A 25810-nucleotide genomic window follows, 5' to 3' on the forward strand; every position below is an offset into this window, starting at 1 on the left:
ATGCACCACCATACCCGGCTAATTTTGTGTTTTTAGTAGAGACGGGGTTTCTCCATGTTGGTCAGACTGGTCTCGAACTCCCAACCTCAGGTGATCTGCCCACCTCGGCCTCCCAAAGTGCTGGGATTACAGGCGTGAGCCACCGTGCCCAGCTGATTGCATTCTTTTTTATGGCCAAATAGTACTCCACTGTGTAAATATACCGCATTTTCTTTGTCAATTCATATGTGATGGAGACAGGTTGATTCCATATTTTGGCTGTTGTGAGTAGTGCTGCAGTGAACATAAAAATGCATGTATCCTTTTGATATACTGATTTTCTGTCCTTTGAATAAATACCAGTGGTGATATTGCTGGATCTTACGGTAGTTCTGTGTTTAATTTTTTGAAAAATCTCCATACTATTTTCCATAATGGCTGTACTAAGTTACATTCCCACCTACAGTGTATGAGAGCTCCTTTTACTCTGCATCCTTGCCAGCATCTGTTAGTTTTTGTCTTTTTGATAATAGCTATTCTGACTGGGTAGGATGATATCATTGTGGTTTTGATTTGCATTTCCCTGATAATTAGTGGTGTTGGGCATTTTTTTATATACCTGTTGGCTACTCCTATGTATTTTGAGAAATCGCTATTACTCACTTTTTTCCCTTTTTATTGATATACAATAATTTACATATTTATGGTGTACATGTGTTTGTTACATACAAAGAATATATAATGATCAAGGCAGGGTAATTGGGGTATCCATCACCTAGAATGTTTATCATTTTTATATGTTGGTATCATTTCAAGCCCTCTCTTCTAATCACTTTGAAATGTACATATTATTATTGCTAAGTATAGTCACCTTTGTCTGCTATCAAACATTGGAACTTATTTCTTCTATCTAACTGTATGTTTGGGTACATAAGAAATAAGTTCCAGTGTTGGATAGCGGACTAAGGTGACTATACTTCTTGTAGTCTTTGTCTCTCTGCTCTCTTTATCCCCCCTCTCCCTCCCCTTCCCAGTCTCTGTTACCTATTGTTCTATTCTCTGTGTCCATGAGATCAAGTTTTTTAGCTCCCACATATGAGTGAGGACATGCAGTATTTGTCTTTCTTTGCCTGGCCTATTTCACTTAAAATAATAATCTCCGTTTCTATGCATGTTGCTGCAAATGACATTATTTCATTATGGCCAAATAGTATTATTGTTTATGTATAGCACACTTTATCCATTTATCTGTTGCTGGGCATTTAGGTTGATTCCATGTCTTTGCTATTGTGAATAGTACTGTGAGGAACATATGAGTGAGAGTGTCCTTTTGATACACTGAGTTCTTCTTTGGATAGATACCCAATAGTGAGATTGCTGGGTCTTAATGGTAGTTCTAATTTTACTTTTTGAGAAATCTCCATACTGGTTTCTTTAGGTTTGTTTTGCTAATTTACATTCCCGCCAGCAGTGTATAAGAGTTCCCTTTTCTCACCAGCATCTGTTATTTCCTGTCTTTTTAATAATAGAGGTTCTAGCTGGGGTAAGATATCTTACTATGGTTTAGATTTGCATTTCACTGATGATTAGTGATTAGCATTTTTTCATATACCTGTTTACTTGAATGTTGTCTTCTGAGAAATGCCTATTCAAGTCCTTTGTCCAGTTTTTAATTGCTTTTTTTTTTTTTTTTTGCTATTGAGTTGTTTCAGTTCCTTCTATATTCTGGATATTAGTCACTTGTCAGATGAATATTTTGTAAATGTTTTCTCTCATTCATCAGGTTGTCTCTTCTGCTGAGGGTTTTCTTTGCTGTACAGAAGCGTTTTAGTTTAATACGGTCCCATTTATCTATTTTTGCTTTTGTTTACTGTGCTTTTGGGATCTTGGCCATAAACTCTTGTGGATATTTAGTTCTCCCAACACCATTTATTGAAGAGGGTGTCCTTTCCCCAGTATACATTCTTGGCACCTTTGTCAAAAACCAGTTGGATATAAAGATGTGAGTGGATTTATTTCTGGGTTCTCTGTTCTGTTCCATTCTTGTCTATGTGTCTGTTTTTATACCAATACTATGCCATTTTGGTTATGATAGCCTTGTTGTATATTTTGAAGTCAGGTAGTGTGATGCCTCCAGCTGTTCTTTTTGCTCAGGATTGCTTTGGTTATTCAGGCTCTTTGTAGTTTCATGCAAATTTTAGAATTGTTTGTTCTAGTTCTGTGAAAAATATTGGTATTTTGGTAGAGATTGCATTGAATCTGTAGATTGTTTTTGGTAGAATGGTCATTTACACCATATTAATTCTTCTGATCCATGAACATGGGATGTCTTTCCATTTTTTTGTGTCCTCTTTAATTTCTTTCATCGATGTTTTATAGTTTACCTTGTAGAGGGCTTTCACCTTGGTAAAATTTATTCCTAGGGTTTTGGTTTTTGTTTTTAGTTTTTGGAAATAACATTGCTTTCTTGATTTCTTTTTCTTCTAGTTTGTTGCTAGTATATTGAAAGCTATACTGATTTTTTGTGTTGATTTTGTGTCCTGCAGCTTTACTGAATTTGCTCATCAGTTTTAAGAGGTTTTTTTTTTTTTTTAGAGGAGTCATTTGGTTTTTCTAAATATAAGATCATGTCATCTGCAGAGAGGGACAGTTTGACTTCCTCTTTTCCAGTGTGAATGCCTTTAATTTCCTTCTCTTACCTGATTGCTTTGGCTAGGACTTCCAGTATAGTATTGAATAAGAGTGGTGAAAGTGGGCATCCTTGTCTAGTTTCAGTTCTTAACAGGAAAAGCTTTCAGCTTTTCTCTGTTCAGTATAATGTTAGCTATGGATTTGTCATATATGGCCTTTATTATGTTGAGGTATGTTCTTTCCATTTATTTTTATTTACTTATTTATTTATTTTTGAGATGGAGTCTCGCTCTGTTGCCCAGGCTGGAATGCAGTGGCACGACCTCAACTCACTGCAACCTCTGCCGCCTGAGTTCAAGTGACTCTCTGCCTCAGCCTCCCAAGTAGCTGGGACTACAGGCATGCGCCACCATGTCCGGCTAATTTTTTTTTTGTATTTTTGGTAGAGATGGGATTTCACCATGTTGGCCAGGCTGGTCTCAGACTCCTGACCTCAAGTGATCTGCCCGCCTTGGCCTCCCAAAGTGCTGGGATTGTACATGTGAGCCATTGTGCCAGGCCGAGGTATGTTTTTTCTGTGCCTAGTTCGTTGAGCATTTTTATCATGAAGGGATATTGAGTTTTATTGAATGCTTTTTCTGCCCCTATTGAGATGATCATATGGTTTTTGTCTTTCATTATGTTGATGTGATATATCATGTTTATTGATTTGCATATGGTAAATTATCTTTACGACTCAGGGATAAATCCCACTTGATTGTGGTATATTGTCCTTTTGATGTACTGTTGGATTTGGTTTGATAGTATTTTGTTGAAGACTTTTGCATCTATGTTCAACTATGGCCTATAATTTTTTTGTTTTGTTTTGTTTTGTTTTTTAATGTTGTGCCCTTGTCTGGTTTTAGTTTCAGGGCTTCACAGAAAGAGTTAGGAAGAATTCCCTCCTCTTTTATTTTTTGGAATAGTTTGAGGAGAATTGGTATTCTTTGTAAGTTTAGTAGACTTTGGCAGTGAAGCCATCAGATCCTGGGCTTTTCTTTTTTAGATTTGTTGTTACTAATTCAATCTCATTACTCGTTATTTGTTCAGGTTTTCTATTTCTTCCTGATTCAATCTTGATAGGTTGTAAGTGTCCAAGAATTTGTCCATTTCCTTTAGGTTTTCCAGTTTGTTGGTGTATAGTAGTTCATAGTAGTCTCTGATGATCTTTTGTATTTCTGTAGTATCAGTTGTAATGTCTCCTTTTTCATTTCTGATTTTGTTTGAGTTCTTGGTTGGTCTAGAAACAATTTTGTAAAATGGTTTTCTTGTTAAACACTTGAACCATCATTCTTGATCATCTGATGTGTAGAAGACACTGTACTGGATACTACTGGTAGTAAGTAGAAGGCTGAATAAGACAGATCTCTGCTCTCAAGGATATTTATTATACATTATGAAAATGAATTTATAGATAATTCAAGTTAAAACTAAAATGTCTTCACTTCTGAGAGAAGCTAAAATTTCAGAAGCTATTAAGGGGCTTTGTTAGGATTAGGGCCTTTTCTCATGCGTAACCAGGAATGAAAGACAGCCTTACTTTGAGAAGACCATTAACAGGTGAATGGATAAACAATTTGTGCCATGTCTATACAATGGAAACACTACTTGGCAAGAAAGAACAGACTTGATACATGATGTGAATTAATCTCAAACTATGCTGAAAGAAGTAGATAACCCCCCCATACAAAGTATATATGTTTCTGGGTTTTGGCTATTACAAGTAAACTGGCTATAAACATTTGTATACAATTCTTTATGTGTACATAGGCTTTCATTTCTCTTAAGTAAATACCTATGCATGCAATGGCTGGGTCGCTTAAGGTGTCTGTTTAAATAGTCATTTTTCTAATTATTAGAAATGTCACTTCTTTCTTATACTTGTTTTCTGTATATGCTTGTGTTCATTTTTGTCTCTTGTCTATGGATCTGCTTTGTACTGTATTAGCACTATTATATATACTGTTTTAATTTCTGTGGCTTTATAATATATCTAATGCATATTTTGGGGAAATTTTTACCCTTTTGCTTTCCTATGGAATTGTTTCAAATAGACACATTTTTAGTTTACTTGCATATTCTTTAAAACCTAAATGTTTGAATATTAAAGAAAAATGTGGAAAACAAAGTTTTCCTTTTGTGATGAGGTACAGTATTGTAAGACAGTTAGATTATGAGAATCTTGTCCTATGTATGGAATTTGAGTCATCAGTGGTGAACTGTTGAAGTATGACTTGTCAAAGATGATACATTCAGATCCTTTTGGATAGGAAGTGTAATTTTTCTTTTGTTCGTATTTAGAACCATTCTAAAAACACAGCTATGGATGAAATGATCTCTCTGTGACATTTTCCCTGTCACATTTTTATGTTGTAAGAGTATGTCTTTGCTTGCCAGTATACCTTGCCAGGGTTGAGTAATATCATTTTTAAAATCTTTACCAACATGATAGGTGATAAAAGTTAATATTTTTATTTTCACCTCTGTAGTTATTGCTAAGATTGAATATTTTTAATATAGTTAAGAGTCATGTATATTTTCTCTAAATTTTCTCTTCATAGCCTTGTCTTTTTTTTTTTTGAGACGGAGTCTTATGTTGTTACCCAGGCTGGAGTGCAGTGGTGTGATCTCAGCTCACTGCAACCTCTGTCTCCCAGGTTCAGGTGATTCTCCTGCCTCAGCCTTCTGAGTAGCTGGGACTACAGGCGTGTACCACCATGCCTGGCTAATTTTTTTATTTTTTATTTTTAGTAAAGATGGTGTTTCCCCCTGTTAGCCAGGATGGTTTTGATCTCCCTACCTCGTGATCCGCCCACCTCAGCCTCCCAAAGTGCTGGGATTACGGGCGTGAGCCACTGCACCTGGCCAGCTGTGTCTATTTTTTTCTGTTGTAGTGTTTGTCTTAGGTCTGAGCTTATGTAATGAAAATGTTAGGTACTCATCACAGCTCTTAAACTGTGTACTTACAAGAGTTGTGTGAATATGGACAAATAAGGCCCCTAGTAGAGATTGCTGAGTTATAAGACTTTTAATAAGTGATCTGTTACTAAGTTTAAAAAAGAACAGGAAGTTCTCAGAGCACAACAGAAAATTTTAGCCGTGAGCCATTTGAAAGAAGGATTGGTTCTTGAACTGTTTTTGTTTAGCTAAGAGCCATTTTGGATAATTGAGTAGGTACAATTTTATTTAAGAAAGAAGCTCATATGTCCCATTATGCTTTATTAGTTATGGAATAATTATTTCTGCAAAAAGAAAAAACTCAGAACCCATTACTAAATTTTTGTGTTAAAATAAATTTATGATTGAAGGTAATTTAATAATATAAATAATGGTCTAGTATCTATAATTTTTTCAGTGTCATTAGACTATGTTTTGTTTCCTGCTGAAAGAGTACCAATAATACAGATCTAATTCCTTTTTTTTTTTTTGAGACCGAGTCTCACTCTGTCATCCAGACTGGAGTGCAGTGGCATGATCTCAGCTCACTGAAACCTCTGCCTCCCGGGTTCAAGCGATTCTCCTGCCTCAGCCTCCTGAATAGCTGGGATTACAGGCACATGCCACCATGCCTGGCTAATCTTTTTTTTTTATTTTTAGTGGAAACGGGACTTCACCATGTTGGCCAGGCTGGTCTCGAACTCCTGAGCTCAAGTGATCTGCCTGCCTCGGCCTCCCAAAGTGCTGGGATTACAGGCATGTGCCACCACACCCGGCTAATTTTTTTTTTTTTTTCAAAATTATTATACTTTAAGTTCTAGGGTACATGTGCATAACATGCAGGTTTGTTACATATGTATACTTGTGCCATGTTGGTGTGCTGCACCCATCAACTCGTCAGCACCCATCAACTCGTCATTTACATCAGGTATAATTCCCAATGCAATCCCTCCCCCCTCCACCCTCCCCGTGATAGGCCCTGGTGCGTGATGTTCCCCTTCCCGAGTCCAAGTGATCTCATTGTTCAGTTCCCACCTATGAATGAGAACATGCAGTGTTTGGTTTTCTGTTCTTGTGATATTTTGCTGAGAATGATGGTTTCCAGCTGCATCCATGACCCTACAAAGGACACAAACTCATCCTTTTTTATGGCTGCATAGTATTCCATAGTGTATATGTGCCACATTTTCTTAATCCAATCTGTCACTGATGGACATTTGGGTTGATTCCAAGTTTTTGCTGTTGTGAATAGTGCTGCAATAAACATACGTGTGCATGTGTCTTTATAGCAGCATGATTTATAATCCTTTGAGTATATACCCAGTAATGGGATGGCTGGGTCATATGGTACTTCTAGTTCTAGATCCTTGAGGAATCGCCATACTGTTTTCCATAATGGTTGAACTAGTTTACAATCCCACCAACAGTGTAAAAGTGTTCCTATTTCTCCACATCCTCTCCAGCACCTGTTGTTTCCTGACTTTTTAATGATTGCCATTCTAACTGGTGTGAGATGGTATCTCTTTGGCAACAAAAGCCAAAATTGACAAATGGGATCTAATTAAACTAAAGAGCTTCTGCACAGCAAAAGAAACTACCATCAGAGTGAACAGGCAACCTACAGAATGGGAGAAAATTTTTGCAATCTACTCATCAGACAAAGGGCTAATAATATCCAGAACCTACAAAGAACTCAAACAAATTTACAAGAAAAAAACAACCCCATCAAAAAGTGGGTAAAGGATATGAACAGATATTTCTCAAAAGAAGACATTCATACAGCCAACAGACACATGAAAAAATGCTCATCATCACTGGCCATCAGAGAAATGCAAATTTTTTTTGTATTTTTAGTAGAAACGGGGTTTCACAGCCAGCCTGGTCTCGAACTCCTGAGCTTAAGCAGTCCACCCTCCTCAGCCTCCCAAAGTGCTGGGATTACAGGCGTGAGCCACTGTGCCCAGCCCTGATTCTTTTCTGATGGTTACTACCGCCCAGGAGGTAATCGATTTAAAATTGTATAGTGACACAACAAAGGTCCATAGTCTTTTATTTTCTCTTCGATTTATCTGAGCTAACTGTAAAGGTTTTTTGATTTTTTGTAAGTCTCCCTTTTAGGTCATATCTGACTGCTATTCAAAATGAAGCAAGTATTAGATTGATTAACTAATTTTTATTCTCTACACAGAACAATGGAGGGAGAAGAAAACTAAGAAATCTAGTTGCAGTGTTTTTCTTAATTCTGCAGTTTATGGTGCCTATACTTTGACCACTTTTTGTTTTTTTTGTTTGGTTTGGTTTGGTTTTTGAGATAGAGTCTCCCTCTGTCACTCAGGCTAGAGTGCAGTGGCGCGATCTCCACTCACTGCAACCTCCACCTCCTGGGTTCAAGCAGTTCTGCCTCAGCCTCCCCGAGTAGCTGGGACTACAGGCGCGCGCCACCATTCCCAACTAACTTTTTTTTTATTTTTAGTAGAGACGAGGTTTCACCATGTTGGCAAGGCTGGTCTTGAACTCTTGACCTCAGGTGATCTGCCCACCTCCACCTCCCAAAGTGCTGGGATTACAGGCATGAGCCACTGCACCCGGCCAGTGACCACATTTTTAACCCTTATAATATGTATGTGTGTGTGCGTGCATGTGTGCGAAGTATTGTTTATGTTAATTTTGTTTGTAAAATAGACCAGCCACTTTCTTCCCTTTTTTTGTGGGTTCCTTTCTTATTTGGAATTAAAGCTAACTGGAACCTACTAACTCTTAGACATAAATTTAAATGTTGACCAAATATGGCTCCTTTCCCACTAGATTGTAATCTTTTTGTAGCACCTAGTCTAAGTGCTGTCCACATGTTAGGCTCTCAGCATGTTTACTGAATTAACTTTAAACATTTGGAAGGAGCTGCTACTTCAGAGTTTTGGAAAGGTATTTTCCTGAGATTTTGATGAAGAACCTATCTTGAAATATTAGTGTGTTTTTTGTACTTTTACGAAAGTTCTAATGTTTGCATTTGAACCTGTTTGTTTATAAGTTGATTTTTTTTTCCTTTGAGATAAAGTCCCTTATAGGAAGTAAATTTTGTCTCCCTAAATTTAAAACTAATGATTTTATTAGAAGGCACCATTGGCTGAGCATGGTGGCTTATGCCTGTAATCCCAGCACTTTGGGAGGCAAAGGCGGGAGGATTGCTTGAGCCCGGGGGTTTGAGACCAGCCTGGGCAACAAAGTAAGACCCTGTCTCTACAAAAAAATTAAAAAATTAGCTGGATGTGGTGACATACATCTGTAGTCCCAGCTACTCCAGAAGCTGAGGCAGGAGGATTGCTTGAGCCCGGGAAGTTGAGGCTGCAGTGAACTGTGATCATGCCACTGCACTCCAGCCTGGACAACAGAGCAGGACCCTGTCTCAAAAAAAAGAAAAAAGAAGCCACTTTTAATGAATATTCTCCTGTGTTACACTGCAAACTGGTCCTCAGGCATAGAATTAGAATAATTGTCTACCTACTAATTCTGAAATGAGTCAATTAATGACTGTATTGTGTGGTTTGGTCACATTCAGCCTTCATCTTTTTTTAAACAGCTGTTTTTCCCTAGATAACTTGTAAGCTAAGATATTTTGTGGCAAGAACGAAATGTTTTTGCAATGTTTATACTAAACAAAATACAAAATATCCTTGAAAATAATGCTGATAGAAAAGATCCAATCTCAAAAGGATATACTGCATAATTCAATTTATTTAACATTCGTCAGACACAGAGATAATGGTTGCCAGGGATTAGAGACGGAGGAGGATGAGTACGGCTTATAAAGGAGTAGTGCAAAGGAGTATTGTGGTGACTGGTACAATTAAGTGTCTTGATTGTGGTGGTAGTTACATGAAGCTATGTGTTATAAAATGGCATGGGACTACACACATACACGCACAGATGTGTATGTATAAAAATGGTGAAATCTGAATAAGCAGTGTGTATGTACCAGTGTCAGTTCACTGGTGTTGATATTGTACTCTATGCAACTTACTAACATTGGGAGAGGTTAGGTAAAGGGTACGCGGTACTTAACTGTACATTTCTTTGAAGTTTAAAAATACGCTTTTTTAAACAAGTACTTCCCCTTCTCACCCCAAACTGGGGCAATTATTAAAAACAAATGTCTGTTCATTTGGCGTGTCCTTGGTATCTTGCCATTTGATTATAGCAGCACAGCAGAGGATACCCTCAAAGGAGAATACTCTCTAACCTACTCAGGTTTGGGGGCAGTGTATTTTTGTTTATGAATAGTTCCTAGTAAAGCCACTATCAATTCTAGAAAACCCATTTCTAGTTATGCTACAGCTCCCATGGTTAATTAAGTATTCAAATATGTGCATCCTACATTTTCCTGTTTATGGACATACTGAACATAAAACCTTAAAGAATCTTAACACAAAAGAAAACATATACAGCCTTTTAAATATTCAGCAGAATAGATTTTTCTAATTCAGTAAATGGAAATATAATTATATTAATGTCACTTCAAATAAATACCAACCTTACATTTTATTAAGCACACTGATAAATGTACTATGAAGAGGAATATTGTTTGCATGCTTTTCTGGTGAATAATTTTAACTGTAATACTCCAAGGGAAAAAAAAAAGTATAGCTACTGTGTTCTCATAACTTAATTTTGATTTGTTTAAATATAAGCGTTTCTTCAGCCATATATTTTTAAACAGAAATGTAATAATAACAAAAATGGTAGCTAACCTTTGTGAGGTAGGTACTAATATATAGATGAGGAAACTGAAACAGGAAGAAATTAGCACACCTAGAATAACAAGCTAGCAAGAGAGAGAACAGTTGTAGACTGTTTCTGAGCCTCCGCTTGTGAACGTTATTCTGTACGTCCTCCTTATGCTATACAGTATAGGAACTCTGAAGTTAGAGATTAATAATCTTTGCAGTTATATTTAAATTTTGTTTTATTCATAGGACACACGTGAAATCTATTTCTTCTCTTGCTGAGTTCAGTAAGATCAACCCTTCCCTGATTTATGATTTAAAAGTTGTCTTAAAATTTGTGTTAGTATTTTTAAAAATTTTATACAAGTTTATGGGGTACCTGTGAGATTTTGTTACATGTATATAATGTTTAGGGATCAAGTCGGCAATTCGTGTTTGTTACCCAAGTACAATACGTTTCTGTTAAGTATAGTCACCCTGGCTGGGCGCAGTGGCTCATGCCTGTAATCCCAACACTTTGGGAGGCCGAGATAGGCAGATCACTTGAGGCCAGGAGTTTGAGACCAGCCTAGCCATCATGGTGGAACCCCATCTCTACTAAAAATACAAAAAAATTAGCCAGGCGTGGTGGTGCGCCCTTGTAATCCCAGCTACTCGGGAGGCTGAGGCAGGAGAATTGCTTGAACCCGGGAGGCAGAGGTTTCAGTGAACTGAAATCATACTACTGCACTCCAGCCTGGGCAGCAGAGCAAGACTCCATCTCAAACAAACAAAAAGGGTAGTCACCTTACTCTTCTGTCAAACACTGAATATATTCCTTCTATCTTACTGTATGTTTGTACCCTTTAACCAGCTTCTCTTCATCCTCCCCACTTCCCTCACTTACCCTTCTCAGTCTCTGTTATCTACCTTTTCACCCTACCTCCGTGTGATCAAATTTATTTTAGCTCCCACATGCAGTTGAGAACATATGATGTTTATCTTTTTGTGTGTGCCTTATTTTACTTAAGATAATGACCTCAAGTTCCTTCCATGTTGCTGTAAATGACATGGTTTCATTCTTTTTATGGCCAAATACTATTCTGTTGTGTATGTATACTGTATTAGTATTTTAGGGATACCTCTAAAAATGTAAAAAGACTTGACCTTTAAAAACATAAGATCTGGCCAGGCACAGTGGCTCACGCCTGTAATCCCAGCACTTTGGGAGGCCGAGGCCGGCGGATCATGAGGTCAGGAGTTTGAGACCACCCTGACCAGTATGGTGAAACCTGTCTTTACTAAAAATACAAAAATTAGCTGGGCATGGTGGTGCGCACCTGTAATCCCAGCTACTCAGGAGACTGAAACAGGAAAATCACTTGAACCCGGGAGGCGGAGGTTGCAGTGAGCCGAGATTGCGCCATTGCACTCCAGCCTGGGCCGCAGAGCAAGACTCCATCTCAAAGAAAAAAAAAAAAGATCTTACTGATTTTGCCTTTAATTGTACTAGTTATTTTTCTGTCTGATCTGAATCTAGATGAGTTTTTTATGTTATATAGAAGATCATTTTATGTATTTTTATGTAGGGTTACTATTATAGAAAAAAGTAAGTTTTACTGCTACTCTTTTAAGCTTTTTGTATTTGTTTAAACAGGTTTTTGGCATTTTAATCATCATCCTTAGTAGTCATTCATTGTTAAAGTACCTTTATTTAGAAAATTGAGAATCAAATGACCTTCAGAAGAAGATCGTCAATCTTTCCTGACTTTTTCAGGTTAGGTTCAGAGTTATCCACTGATGCTGTTGAATTCTAGGGATATAAGTTTGTGAATAGAATATGTAAAACTATTGCACTCCTTCCATTATGTTACCTTCCTGTGTAAGTAGTAATAGCTTGTTTTTTCAACAGTCATATTTCATTCTTCTAAACAGCTGTAAACATAGAAACAAAATCTTTTGAGATATCTCAAAATAGATACAGATTACATTGGAAAGGCCTTTCCCAGTCTGTTTATTCTATACTTTATAAAAATCTGAAAAGGTATAGCCTTGTGTTTTTCTTTCCCAAGTTTTCTTTTTGAAAGTTATTTTATTTCTCTGAGTATCCTCTATAATAACCAAGTTACATAGTTTAGATTGAAGCATCCAGTTTGAAAGGCAGCAGGTAAACTCTGACAGATTAAAGGTGATAGACTGAAGGAGGAGATAGGAAAAACTAATAAAAGCAAGTAAAAGAGGAAAACATCCAGCATTTGGAGATGTATTCTCAGTCAGTCCTGAAGACATCAACTCAGTGGTCAAGAAAAACATTTTTCATTCATACTAATTAGAAATACAGACATGAAAATACATTGAAAATATTTACTGTTACTTTCAGTTTTAGTATTTAAAATTGATATTCTAATGAATGAAAGTGTCATATTACATGTAACAGAAATTTGCATTAAATGAGTAATACATGTAATACACAGCTAGTGTACTTAGCATAGCACCTAGCTCAATACATGTTAGCAGCTGTTACTGCTTTTGTTATCAACATCTTTCCCCCAATTAGTCAGTTTACCATCACCTAAAATGTCTTTAGTTCTTTGCATACTTATTTAATTTATTAAATATGTACTATATTGTAAGACCTTTGTGTATTAAATTTATTTGTCTGTGGTCATAGAGAACTATTTTGTTCTGGTTATTACTATGAAAAAAAAAAGCACCAATTGCTGATACAATACAACTGAAGATAGCAAGTGTTAATAAACTAGACTACTATAATTCTAGAGCTGAGGATTATATTTAAACATATATATGTTAATATGTTTAAACATATATATGTTTAATATATATGTTACTTAGACATGTTTTTATCTATATTTAAGACTTCATTTTTTTTTAAACAGCAGTTTTAGACAGCAAAATTGAGACGGACAGGGATAACCCATGTAGCCCTAGCCATAAAAAGATGTAATTCACATAGCATAAAATTCACCCTTTATACAGTTCAGTGTCAGTATATTTGCAAATCCTGATACTTTAAAAAAATTTTTATTGTGCATATTTAAGGTATATAACAATGTTATGGGATATAGATGGTAAAAAGGTTACTACAGTAAAGCAAATTAACATATCCATTATCTTACATACTTTTTTTGTTTCTGTGGCAAGAGCAGCTACAATTTACTCAATTAGCATGAATACCATATATAGTACAATTTTATTACGTATTGTCCTCATGTGGTACGTTAGATCTCTAGACTTGTTCATCTTGTTACATCCCTGCCTCTCCCCATTTCCTCCCACCCCACCCCTAGTAACCATTGTTTTTAAGTTCTTTATCTCTCAGAGATTCCACTTACAAGTGATGTTAGGTACTTTTTTTCTTTTTGTATTTGGCTTACCATGTAGCATAATGTCCTCCAGGTTCATTCATGTTGTGCAAATGGCAGGATCTCCTTTTTAAAGGCTGAATAATACTCCATCATACATATGTACCACAGTTTCTTTATCCATTCGTCAATGAACACTTAGGTTGTTTCCATACCTGGCTATTGCAAATAATGCTGCAGTGAACATGGGAGTGAACATGATACCTTTACCAGGTGGTGGCTTCATTTCCTTTGGCTATATGCCAAGAGGGACTGCTAGGCTGTATGGTAGTTCTATTTTTAATTTGTTTATAAACCTCCATACTGTTTTCCATATTGACTGTACCAGCCTACATCTGCACCAGCAGTATACAAGAATTCCCTTTTCTGACACCATGCTAACCTTTGTTATTTTCTGACTTTTTTATAATAGCTATTCTAACAGGTCTGAAGTGTTATCTTACAGTGGTTCTGATTTACATTTCCCTGATGATTAAAGCCTGATACTTTTAAGGAAACATACTTTTCTTAAGTATTTTTTTTTTTCTTAGCTGTATGTAATCTTTACTTTTGCCCATGTGATGACTACTTCCTGTCTTCCTCTTGCATTCTTTTACATTTTTATTCTCTTTGATTCTCATCTAATGTCATATCTCTTTTGGAAAGGGATTCCTGATTCTTCATATACATCTAGTTGCCTTCTCTGCCCTGGGCTTCCCAGCCCTTTGTTTATTCCTTTATTATATTGCTTATCACATTTATATTGTAATTCCCCCCCCTTTTTTTTTTTTTTGAGATGGAGCCTGGTTCTGTTGCCCAGGCTGGAGTGCGGTGGCACAATCTCGGCTCACTGCAACGTCTGCCTCCCGGTTCAAGTGATTCTCATGTCTCAACCTTCCAAGTAGCTGGGATTACAAGTGTACTCCAACACTCCCGGCTCATTTTTGTATTTTTAGTAGAGATAGGGTTTCAACGTGTTGGCCAGACTGGTCTCAAACTCCTGGCCTTAAGTGATCCGCCCGCCCCAGCCTCCCAAAGTGCTGGGATTACAGGCATGAGCCACCGTGCCTGTCCATATATTATAATTATCTCTTTAATTGTCTTCCCTTTCAGACCATTTATCTGAAGCAAGATCTTGTTTCAGTCTCTGGCCTTAAGACAGAGACTGTTCTTGCTTTTTCACTATCCTCAGGACCTAAATATGCCTGGTATGGAAGGCTTTTCAGTACATAGTTTTTGAATGATTATAGCCACGAATAGTTACTGCTGTCCCTAAGCTTTAAGCATAAACCAAGAGCTTGATACACTATATTGAGTGGTGAATGTTAAAATAATTTGCTTTTTGTAAGCTGGGAATCATACCATTTTAGTGTTGGAAGGTACCTGAAATATTATCTAGTCCAGTCTTTCCCCATTTCACATACTCAAACACACACACACACACTCTCTCTCTCTCTGTCTTTCATGTTCACATGAAGCAAATTGAAATCCATAAAGGTTGAATGACAGTAGTGAGGTTAGGATTAAAAATTCATGTTTCCTCATTTTTTCCTGTACCATTCTATTTTCTCTGACACCTTATAATCTATTCTGAGGATTTACAATGCAAATTCATTTATTTCCTGAAGTTTAGGGGAGAAACCCTGAAAATGTTAGTTTAATTCGTATTATTATCTTTTTACTTTTAGCTATAAGTGGGCACCTGAAAATGTTAGTTTAATTCATATTATTATCTTTTTACTTTTAGCTATAAGTAAGGCACCATTGCCAGCCAGAAAACAGGTTGAGCATCCCAAATATGAAAATCGAAAATCCTAAATGTTCTAAAATCTAAAACTTTTTTGAGCACTAATGTGAAGCTCAGAGGAAATGCTCATTGGAGCATCAGTTATCAGATTTTCAGATTTGGGATGCTGAACCACTGAGTATTTTAAAAATCTGAAATACAAAGCATTTCTGGTCCCACGTATTTTAGACAGGGGACACTCGTACTGGAAAAGAAATTTTAAATTTTTTTAAAAAGTGATAATATATTTCTGTTTGATAGACCTCCGTGAGTGAAAGCCTTCAGAGGGAAGCTGCTAAGAAGCAGGCCATGAAACAGGTAAGGTAGAAGACTGGGATAAGTGCATTCAGTGAAGCATTTTGGCTCATTTTTAAGCATCAGTTTTGGTATCTAGGTGCTGAGACTAAAACAGAGTAGATTTAAGGAAAAACACAATGAAGAATTAGCTCCTTATTGCTGTGCTATAGATTAAACCAGTTCTGCTTGTAGATGACTCATTAGTCTAATAGTGGATTGTTTGGCCTGTTGTTACTATTGAATTCTTGCTAGTGAGCTTACTTGGGGAAAAAAACCTTTTCACAATCAAAATGGTTTCACAAACTTATCATTATTTGAAACTCATCTGCCAAGAAAGAAGAATATCAGAGATAGATAAAAATATATAGACATAGAGATTTATTGATTTATTTATTTTTGAGATGGAGTCTTGCTCTGTTGCCCAGGCTGGAGTGCCGTGGTACACTCTCGGCTCACTGCAGTCTCCGTCTCCTGGGTTCAAACAGTTCTCCTGTCTCAGCCTCCCAAGTAGCTGGGACTAAAGGCGCATACCACCACGCCCAGCTAATTTTTGTGTTTTTAGTAGAGATGGGGTTTCACCATATTGATCAGGCTGTTCTGAAACCCCTGACCTCAGGTGATCCGCCCACCTCAGCCTCCCAAATGCTGGGATTACAGGCGTGAGCCACCGTGTCTGGCCTGATAATTTTAAAAGACTTGCTAGTACCTTAGTGTTTCCAAGTACTTTTTACATACATTTATCTTTTACAATTCTCACAAACTTGCCCATAGTCCTGATTAAGAAATCCGAAACTCAGAAAGAATACAGTGCTCCTTAAGATCATACTACTAAATATCAAACTAGGCCTGAAGACTTACTAATTTTTCTACTTCTATACTAGTATATCTTAGATTTTCTGCTATAGAATGTAATGAAATTAAACAATAGCAAGGTGCCTTTCTTTTTCATTTTAAATTATTTATCCTCCACATTAGCTTTATAATTTTTGATACTATTTCCTCTTTGTCTAACTGGAAACCTGCATAAAGGTGAGTTTATTAAGCACTTTGTATGTGCCAGGCATCATGTCAACTATGTTTTAAGAATGATCTTTAATTCTTACAATAATTACGCTTTTATAATCCTTATTTTGTAGTTAAGGAAATGAAAGCAAGAAGAATTTATGTGATTTGCATGAGACCACATAGTTAATAAATGGTAGAGCTGTGTTCAGAACTAGACAGTGAAACTTCAGAACCTAAGCTTTTAACCACTGTGTTTCACACCCTCCTGGAGGAATTAGCACAGAAGGATATATTTAGTCATTTTAAGATAATGTCAAGAGTTTCACAGTGAAATATAATATGTAACTCAGCAGCCTCAGAATGATTTAATATACACATAAAACATTAAAAAACTGATCATTTAATATAAACACTGTAGTGCTTTGAGTCAGAATTTTGAAGAGACCATTAAATTCAACTTCCTCACTATGTAAATGGGAGACTTAGTTCTGGAGAGTTGGGTAACTTATCCACGATAATACAGGTATCTTGTTTTCCAGGATTATTTTAACATTTTTATGCTGCCTTTTTTTCTTCACTTAAAGCATGAATCCCAAATCTAATTTTATTCTTAACTCTGTCTTGTTCAAGACACTTTATCTGTTTAGTGGGACTTTTTCATAGTTTGCTTGGAAATTAGGAATGCTGCTACAACTGTTATACCTTTCACCTGCTTTCTGCTGTTTTTTTTTTCTCACATGTATATTACATACTCTTCCATTTGTTCCTCACTTGGTTGATTCTTTATCCATACCAGTTGAAGCTATTTTTCATTTTACTATGAAGAATACTAGCTTGATTGCATTTACTGAATCTTAGAGAAAGTGCTCTTTAAAATGGCGTACTTTAAATGATTTTTTTCTTCTTTTATCAGAACCTCAAGTTTACAGAACCGATGATGGCAACATTATTGTCGTATTCCCTATTTCATTGGGAAAACTTTCAGTATGTCATCAGGAAATAAAACATTTGCTGTAGGTCTCTGGTAGATATTTGATGCTAATCTAAGGAAATTGTTTTCTTAGTTTGAGGGTTTTGTTGTTTATTTGTTTAAATGGTAAACTATATACAGAAAGAATACTACTTCATGACCATGTTGGTTTTATACCAATAATGTGAAGTCAGCTTAACTTTAGAAAATCAATTGCTGTGACTTCACATAAGTGGCATAAACCTAACATGAGCATAAAATGTTATCCTTTTCTTATATTGTTGCATTTGGCTTACTGAAGTTTTTGAGAGTTTTTAAGTATTGAAGATTTTTGCATCATAAGTGAGACTGGGCAGAATAGGGTAGTTTTCCTTTTCTTTCACTATAATTACCCACACTGAAAAAGTCTGATAATACCAAGGTTTGGCGAGCCTTATACTATGAGCTAATACAATACTGTGTACATTTTGTTCGTTTCTACTTCATTTTCTGTCCTGACAGATTAGTGTTTTCTTCATTCTATTTTCTTTGGGTTTATTTTGTTATTTTTCTAACTGTTTGAGATGGGTGCATAGCTCTCTGTTTTCTGTTCTTTCTCTTTTCTGATATATGCATTTAATGCTATATGTTTCCCTCTAAGTACTTCTGTAGCTGTGTCTTATAGATTTTGATAGGCAATATTTTTGTTGTTTCATGCAAAACATTTTCTGATTTGCATTATGATTTCTGGTTTGACCCATGTATTATTAATTTCTGAACATAACGGAGGTTTTTGATTACCTTTTTGTTATTTATTCCTGATGTGATTACTTTGTTTTTTTGCTTGTTTGTTTTTGGGGTTTTTTTGTTTTGTTTTGTTTTTGTTTTTGTTTTTGTTTTTGAGATGGAGTCTCGCTCTGTACGTAGGCTGGAGTGCAGTGGCTCACTGCAACCTCCACCTCCTGGATTCAAATGATTCTTCTGCCTCAGCCTCCTTATAGCTGGAATTACAGGTGTGCACCACCATGCCCGGCTAATTTTTATATTTTTAGTAGAGACAGGGTTTCACCGTGTTGGCCAGGCTGGTCTCCTGATCTCAGGTGATCCGCCCACCTTGGCCCCCCAAAGTGTTGGGATTACAGGCATGAGCCACCACACCGAGTCCCTAACATGATTATTTTGGGTTCCAAGACACTGCACTGTATTGTTTCATGCCTTTAAAACAGGTAGAGGTTTACTTTATGGTCCAGTATATAGTCAGTTTTTATAAATATTTCTTCTGTGTTTGAAGATGTTCTGTATTGATATAAAAATTAGCCGGGCCTGGTGGTGTGTGCACCTGTAGTCCCAGCTACTCAGGAGGCTGAGGCAGGAGAGTCACTTGAACACAGGAGGTGGAGGTTGCGGTGAGTCAAGATGGTGCCACTGCACTCCAGCCTAGGCGACAGAGCAAGATTCTGAACCCCCCCCAAAAAAAGAAAAGAGAAAATGTTCTGTATGTGCCATTGGGCCAGTTGTGTTAATCCATATATATTCATACTGTGTTTTTGTTGTTGTTGTTTGTTGGTTGGTTGGTTTTTTTGTTTTGTGGGTTTTTTTTTTTTTTGTCCATTCTGTTACTGAGAGGCATATGTTAAAATCTCTTGCTGTGATTGTGGATTTGTCTATTTTTCCTTGGATATCTGTTCAGTTTTTGCTTTATTTATGTTGCAACATAGTTAATAGTAACATACCTACTCAAGTGCTCCCCTACAGCTCTCCTCCCAACATATACAAAGGCATGTCATCAGTTTAAAACAGCCCTGGCCGGGCTCAGTGGCTCACGCATGTAATCCCGGCACTTCAGGAGGCCGAAGTGGGTAGATCATGAGGTCAGGAGTTCGAGAACAGCTTGACCAACATAGTGAAACCCCGTGTCTACTAAAAATACAAAAAATTAGCCAGGTGTGGTGGCACGTACCTGTAATCCTAGCTACTCTGGAGGCTGAGGCAGGGGAATTGCTTGAACCCGGGAGGCGGAGGTTGCAGCGAGCCAAGATGGCGCCACTGCACACCAGCCGGGGCAACAGTGAGAGACTTCGTCTCAAAAAAAAAACAGCCCTCAGTCTCCCTTTTCCCTTGCTTTTTGTTATTGTAGTGGTGATTATTTCTTAGATTCCATGTTTGCCTCTGTGTTATCCAGGCTGGTTTTGGGGAGTGAGCAGGAGTGCCATTTCAACATCTAGGCAGGAGAATCTTTCACTTTCTAAAGGTTGAGAAGTGAAAAAAATGAATTTCTTAATATTTTAAACAATATTCTAGAAAAAAGGTTTTTCAGTTAGCATGTGCATTATTCACAGTTTAAATGTTGGTATGTAAAAACCCGAGTCTATCAGATAGATTCTTTTGAATAATTACATCATCCTGTCACTTAAAAAGGATCCCTCTTGGGTTCTACATTAGCCAATCTAGCAATTCAGGAAAAAGTTAAAGTGTATAGACTCTGTACGTCAGGAATTTACAACTGGGAGCAAAAGGCTAAGATTTGTAAAACAGGAAGTAAAAACACCCATGCCTGGCATGGTGACTCAGGCGTGTAATCCCAGCACTTTGTAGGGGCGCTGAGGTAGGTGGATCATTTGAGCCCAGGAGTTCAAGACCAGCCTGAGCAACATGGTGAAACTCTGTCTCTACAAAACATATAAAAATTAGCCAGGCATGGTGGCACACGCCTATAGTCCCAGCTACTTGGGCGGCTGAAGTGGGAGGACCACTTGAAGCCTGGGAGGCAGAGGTTGCAGTGAGCCAAGATTGCACCACTGCACTCTAGCCTGGGCGACAGAGCGAGACCCCATCTCTTAAAAGAAAAAAAGAAAAATATATATAGTGTATTATTAAGGGCTAATTATTGCAGAATAGAATGTTCCTCAGTGTTTAGAAGAAAGATCATTGGGGGTTAGAGGCCTCAGAAATGGGCTCAAAGAAGAAGTAGGACTGGCCCTTAAACACTGAATAAGATTTTGATAGCTTGAAAGAGGAGAAAAAAACATCATTTAAGATGGAAGGAACATGATAAAGGCAGAGACTTTATGTTTGACAACCCTAAAAATGATAATGAAAGTTTAGTATATAATACAGGCCTGTCAAAACCAAGGTTAGGTGTTTCCATCGTACCTTTTGACCTTTTGATGTGGATAATTATATACAAATGAATAGATGATAATAATAGTTGATGTTTATTGAATACTTATTCTTTATCAGGCTCTAAGTGTTTTAAGTTTAGTCATTTAATTATAACAGCTTAGAATGTAAAGATAATCATTATTCTTTCTCTTCTAGATGAGGAAATTAAGGTACCAAAAGATTATAAACAAACTTGCCCAGAGTAATTAGTCAGTGTAGAGCCAGGATTCATACCCAGGCATCCTGGCTCCAGAATTTATTCATATTTCGTATCTGAAATGTGATTGTAATTTTTATGATATATTTTCAATTTAGGAACCATTCTCAAAAAACATAGATTTTGTTGTATCTATTGGCTGGCTCATATTTTTGAAACATGTTTAATTTTTTTTTTTAAGACCAAACTGGAAATCCAGAAGGCCCTTGCAGAAGATGCTACTGTGTATGAATATGACAGTATTTATGATGAAATGCAGAAAAAAAAGGAGGAAAATAATCCCAAATTGCTTTTGGGGAAAGACCGAAAGGTTTGTTAGCTGAAATAACACACTTTCTTTGACTTTGACCTACATTTTGTGTTTTAATCTTATTTTAACATGAGAATGATCTGAGAAAAAGCTTTTAGGTACGTGAAGTGTGAAGAGTCCCTAATTCCAGATATTATAGATTTGATCTTAGAACTCAAGAAGTACTACGTATATTATCCTAACAGGCCAAGTGAATTATCTAACAATTTTGTTTTTTGCTTTGAAACCTTTGCAAATAGTTTTTTGGAAACTTTTCCTTAGAATTCTAGTGTACCAAATTTGTACTGCTCCTGCCCTGTGTATGTTTATTTGTGTTTTATTATCCTCTCATTTTTTTTATTTCTTCCTAGCTGGTAACTGAATCATCTGCCTGCACCTATCATGATTTTATTTTCAGTGAGAAAAAAATGTGGGAGGGGGAAAAACTGAAATAAGTTCAGATTTTCTTTCTATCAACTCTTGTTCTTTCACAAGCACAGGCTGATTTTAAGGGCATTTGCATCTGACAGTTACCTACTAGTAGAGTGATGGTATAAAATTATATTAAAGCTACTATTTTAAATAGTCATATTTCTACTAAATGTGAAAAACTAGCAGGAACTTTTCTGATTTTTTTTTAATTAAGAGAATATCAGAAAAAAGAAAAAAAATTATATTTAGTTTGATGTTTTTTTAAAGTTAAATCACATTATAAACAATTTCTATCTCTGCTACACCTAAATTTTTATTGAAAACAGTTTCAATATTAATCTTGCTAGTAAGTTTATATTGAATGTAGGGAAGACAATCTTATTTGGGCCGATCATTTCTATCTTAATGAATTCATTATAAAAATTGTAATATTAACAATTACTATTTTTTTACTCTTTTCGTAAATCTTTTTTATTTCCTTAGCCCAAGTATATTCACAACTTGCTAAAAGCTGTTGAGATCAGAAAAAAGGAACAGGAAAAAAGAATGGAAAAGAAAATCCAGAGAGAACGAGAAATGGAAAAGGGAGAGTTTGATGATAAAGAAGCATTTGTGACGTCTGCATATAAGAAAAAACTGCAAGAGAGAGCTGAGGAAGAAGAAAGAGAAAAGAGGGCTGCTGCACTGGAAGGTAACATGAAAGAGTGGGAAAGGCACAAGGGAACAGTAGCAGAATCTCTACCCTGTGGTTAGCTGTTTGCTCTGTCACTGAATTTTTGGGTTATGAATTTGTGATCATAATTTATGTTTAGGAATTCAAGACACGAGAAATATGGTATTATATAGTACTATAAAACAGAGAGGAAAGTTTAAAAACACAGTTGAACTCTTCAGTAACTATTATTTCTACTAGACTTAGTTCTCATTTTGTGGCTTTTGCCTTAGAACATGATTTGAAATGTAAAAACATTTATTACAAAGTATAACACCATGGCATTTGTCAGAAACAATATAAATATAATTTTAAACCCTAGTTACATTTTTCTGGAATGAGAAAATTATAATAGAGTAACACCACTCAAGGAGCATCAATGAGGCTATTAGAAAAAGAATAATATTAATTGAAGAAAGAATAAAAATTGGATGAATTAAGAATATCTTAATGCTTTAGTGCTTTCTGCTCATGATTATGTCTCAAGATCTAAGTAGAGTATGTATTTATAAAATACTTTTTTTTTTGAGACTGGGTTTCTGTCACCCAGGCTGGAGTGCAGTGGCTCAGCCATGGCTCACTGCGGCCCTGACCTCCCAGGCTCCAGTGATCCTCCCACCTCAGCCTCTTGGGTAGCTAGGACCATAGGAACATACCACTGTGTCTGGTTAATTTTTGTATTTTTTGTAGAGGCAGGGTCTCACTATGTTTCTAGGGCTGGTCTCGAACTCTTGGGCTCAAGTAATCTTCCTGCCTCAGCCTCCCAAAGTGTTGGCATTACAGGCATGACCCACCATGCCCAGCCCTGTAAATGCTTTAATTGACAAATGCTCATCAGCCTTTTTTTTTTTTTTTTTTTTTTTTTTTTTATCTGAGACAGAGTCTCGCTCTGTCGCCCAGGCTGAAGTGCAGTCGTGTGATCTTGGCTCACTGCAACCTCTGCCTCCCGAGTTCAAGTAATTCTTATGCCTCAGCCTCCCAAGTAGCCGGGATTACAGGCATGTACCACCACACCTGGATAGTTTTTATATTTTTAGTAGAGACGGAATTTTACCATGTTGGCCAGGTTTGTCTTGAACTCCTGAGCTCAGATGATCCACCCGCCTTAGCCTCCCAAAGTTCTAGGATTACAGGTGTGAGCCACTGCGCCTGGCCTCTTCAGCTTTTAAGCAGAAGAAAACCAAGTCTATAACATTCTGTCTAAGCATGTACTATGTGTTTAGAGTGCCAGTCAGCAGTCTTTCTATAAAGGACCAGATAGTATTTTAGTATTTATATTTTAAGACTTTAAATTTATAAATTCATATTTATGAATGCCAGATCGTATTCATACTTTAGGGCTTTTTGTATGTGTGATCTCTGTCGCAGTTACTCAGCTCTGCTTTTGTAGTACAAAAGCAGCTTTGGACAGTACATAAATGAACAGGGCTTTGTTTCAATAAAAATGTATTTACAAAAACAGGCAACAGGCCCAATTTGGCCTGTAGGATATAGTTTGCCAAATCCTGATCCAGAGAATAGTTTACACACTGTATGTTATATACTCTACGTCTGTAAAATGAAACTGCACTGTGCCTTATTGAATATATTCTAATTTTTGCTTTCCCTTGTTAGCATGTTTGGATGTAACCAAGCAGAGAGATCTCAGTGGATTTTATAGGCACCTATTAAATCAAGCAGTTGGTGAAGAGGAAGTACCTAAATGCAGCTTTCGTGAAGCCAGGTGAGGAGATGTATATGATGTATATGAAATATTTTGAAGAAAGATACTGTTATAATAATCTGTGGTTGTGGGGTCATTTTAACCCTCTGAAAGATGGAAGATTACAACATTGCATATTGTGTTGTCAGCCAGCCTTACCTAATTGAATGAATGGCTAGAAATTTGCAGTTTCTTAATTTTAAAACCTACAGATTTAGTTTAAGATCATTTTTATTCTGTAGTTCACAGAAATTGTTACATTAAAACATAGTGATTGAGTTTAATATTATTGTAAAACCAAAGACAGACTTTTAATGTATAAAGTTTCTGAATTTTTAAGTGACTTACAAGTCTTAACAAGGGAGAGCAAAATCTTCAAGGGAAAGCAAAATCAAATTGTGGTTTTTTTCTTTTTCTTTTTTTTATTTTGAGATAGAGTCGCACTGTGTCGCCTAGGGTGGGATGGAGTACAGTGATTCAGTTATAGCTCACTGCAACCTTTGCCTCAGGGGCTCAAATGTTCCTCCCAAGTAGCTGGGACTACAGGTGCAAGCCATCATGCCCGGCCAATTTTCTTTTGTGTTTTTTGTTTTTTTTTTTTTGGTTTTTTGGTTGTTGTTTTTTTTTTTTTTTGAGATGGAATGGAGTCTCGCTCTGTCGCCCAGGCTGGAGTGCAATGGCGCGATCTCAGCTCACTGCAACCTCTGCCTCCCAGGTTCAAGCGGTTTTCCTGCCTCAGCGTCCTGAGTAGCTGGGACTACAGGTGCATGCCACTATGCCCAGCTAATCTTTGTGTTTTTAGTAGAGATAGTTTCACCATGTTGGCCAGACTGATCTCGAATTCCTGACCTTAGGTGATACATCTGCCTTGGCCTCCCAAAGTGCTGCGATTATATGCGTGAGCCACCACGCCCAGCCTCTTTTTGTATTTTTGTTGTAGAGATGGGGCTTTATGTTGCCCAGGCTGGTCTTGAGCTCCTGGGCTTGAGTGATCCCTCCATCTCAGCCTCCCAAAGTGCTGGGATTACATGTATGAGCCACTGCACCTGGCTGCTTTTTTTTTTTTTTTTTTAAATAAAAATGTAGGTATTCCTCGTGATCCTTAAAATGATTTTGCTGTCAGAATTAAGGAGAAATTTGGAAAGAATTAGGTGTCTACAGTGTAAGTCTTATATACATGTTCAGATAGTATATAAAAAGGAAAGTGATTTATTTTCAAAAATAGGACCCAGCCTTCATAAAATGTAAGACTTACATATCAGGGGCTAGAACAGCACTGTTCAGTATGTAGGCACTGGTCACGTGTAGCTACTTAATTTAAAGTAAATGAAGTAGGTTGAGCGTGGTGGCTCACGCCTGTAATCCCAGCACTTTGGGAGGCTGAGGCGGGCGGATCATGAGGTCAGGAGATCGAGACCATCCTAGCCAACATGGTGAAACCTTGTCTCTACTAAAAATACAAAAATTAGCTGGGCGTGGTGGCAGGTGCCTGTAGTCCCAGCTACTCTGAGGCAGGAGGCTGAGGCTGGGGAATGGCATGAACCCGGGAGGTGGAGCTTGCAGTGAGCTGAGATCAGGCCATTGCACTCCAGCCTGGACAGCAGAGTGAGA

General features: G+C 37.0%; 1 protein-coding gene across 4 annotated transcripts in view; it reads left to right on the forward strand.

The window, feature by feature from the left end:
- Window positions 1–25810, forward strand: part of NSRP1 (nuclear speckle splicing regulatory protein 1) — a 65992-nt gene that overhangs the window by 36771 nt on the left and 3411 nt on the right. For 2 of the 4 annotated variants that reach the window (XM_011990379.1, XM_011990378.1), the window contains 5 exons: window positions 6247–6342; window positions 15696–15752; window positions 21246–21374; window positions 22269–22476; window positions 24112–24220. In XM_011990379.1, the coding sequence (XP_011845769.1) occupies window positions 15744–15752; window positions 21246–21374; window positions 22269–22476; window positions 24112–24220 (455 nt within the window). In that variant the 5' untranslated portion in view covers window positions 6247–6342; window positions 15696–15743. The remainder of the gene's footprint in view (window positions 1–6246; window positions 6343–15695; window positions 15753–21245; window positions 21375–22268; window positions 22477–24111; window positions 24221–25810) is intronic. The other 2 variants (XM_011990376.1, XM_011990377.1) reach the window with 1 other exon arrangement.

This window comes from Mandrillus leucophaeus, unplaced genomic scaffold, assembly GCF_000951045.1.
Source record: "Mandrillus leucophaeus isolate KB7577 unplaced genomic scaffold, Mleu.le_1.0 Scaffold379, whole genome shotgun sequence".
Taxonomy (NCBI): Eukaryota; Metazoa; Chordata; class Mammalia; order Primates; family Cercopithecidae; genus Mandrillus; species Mandrillus leucophaeus.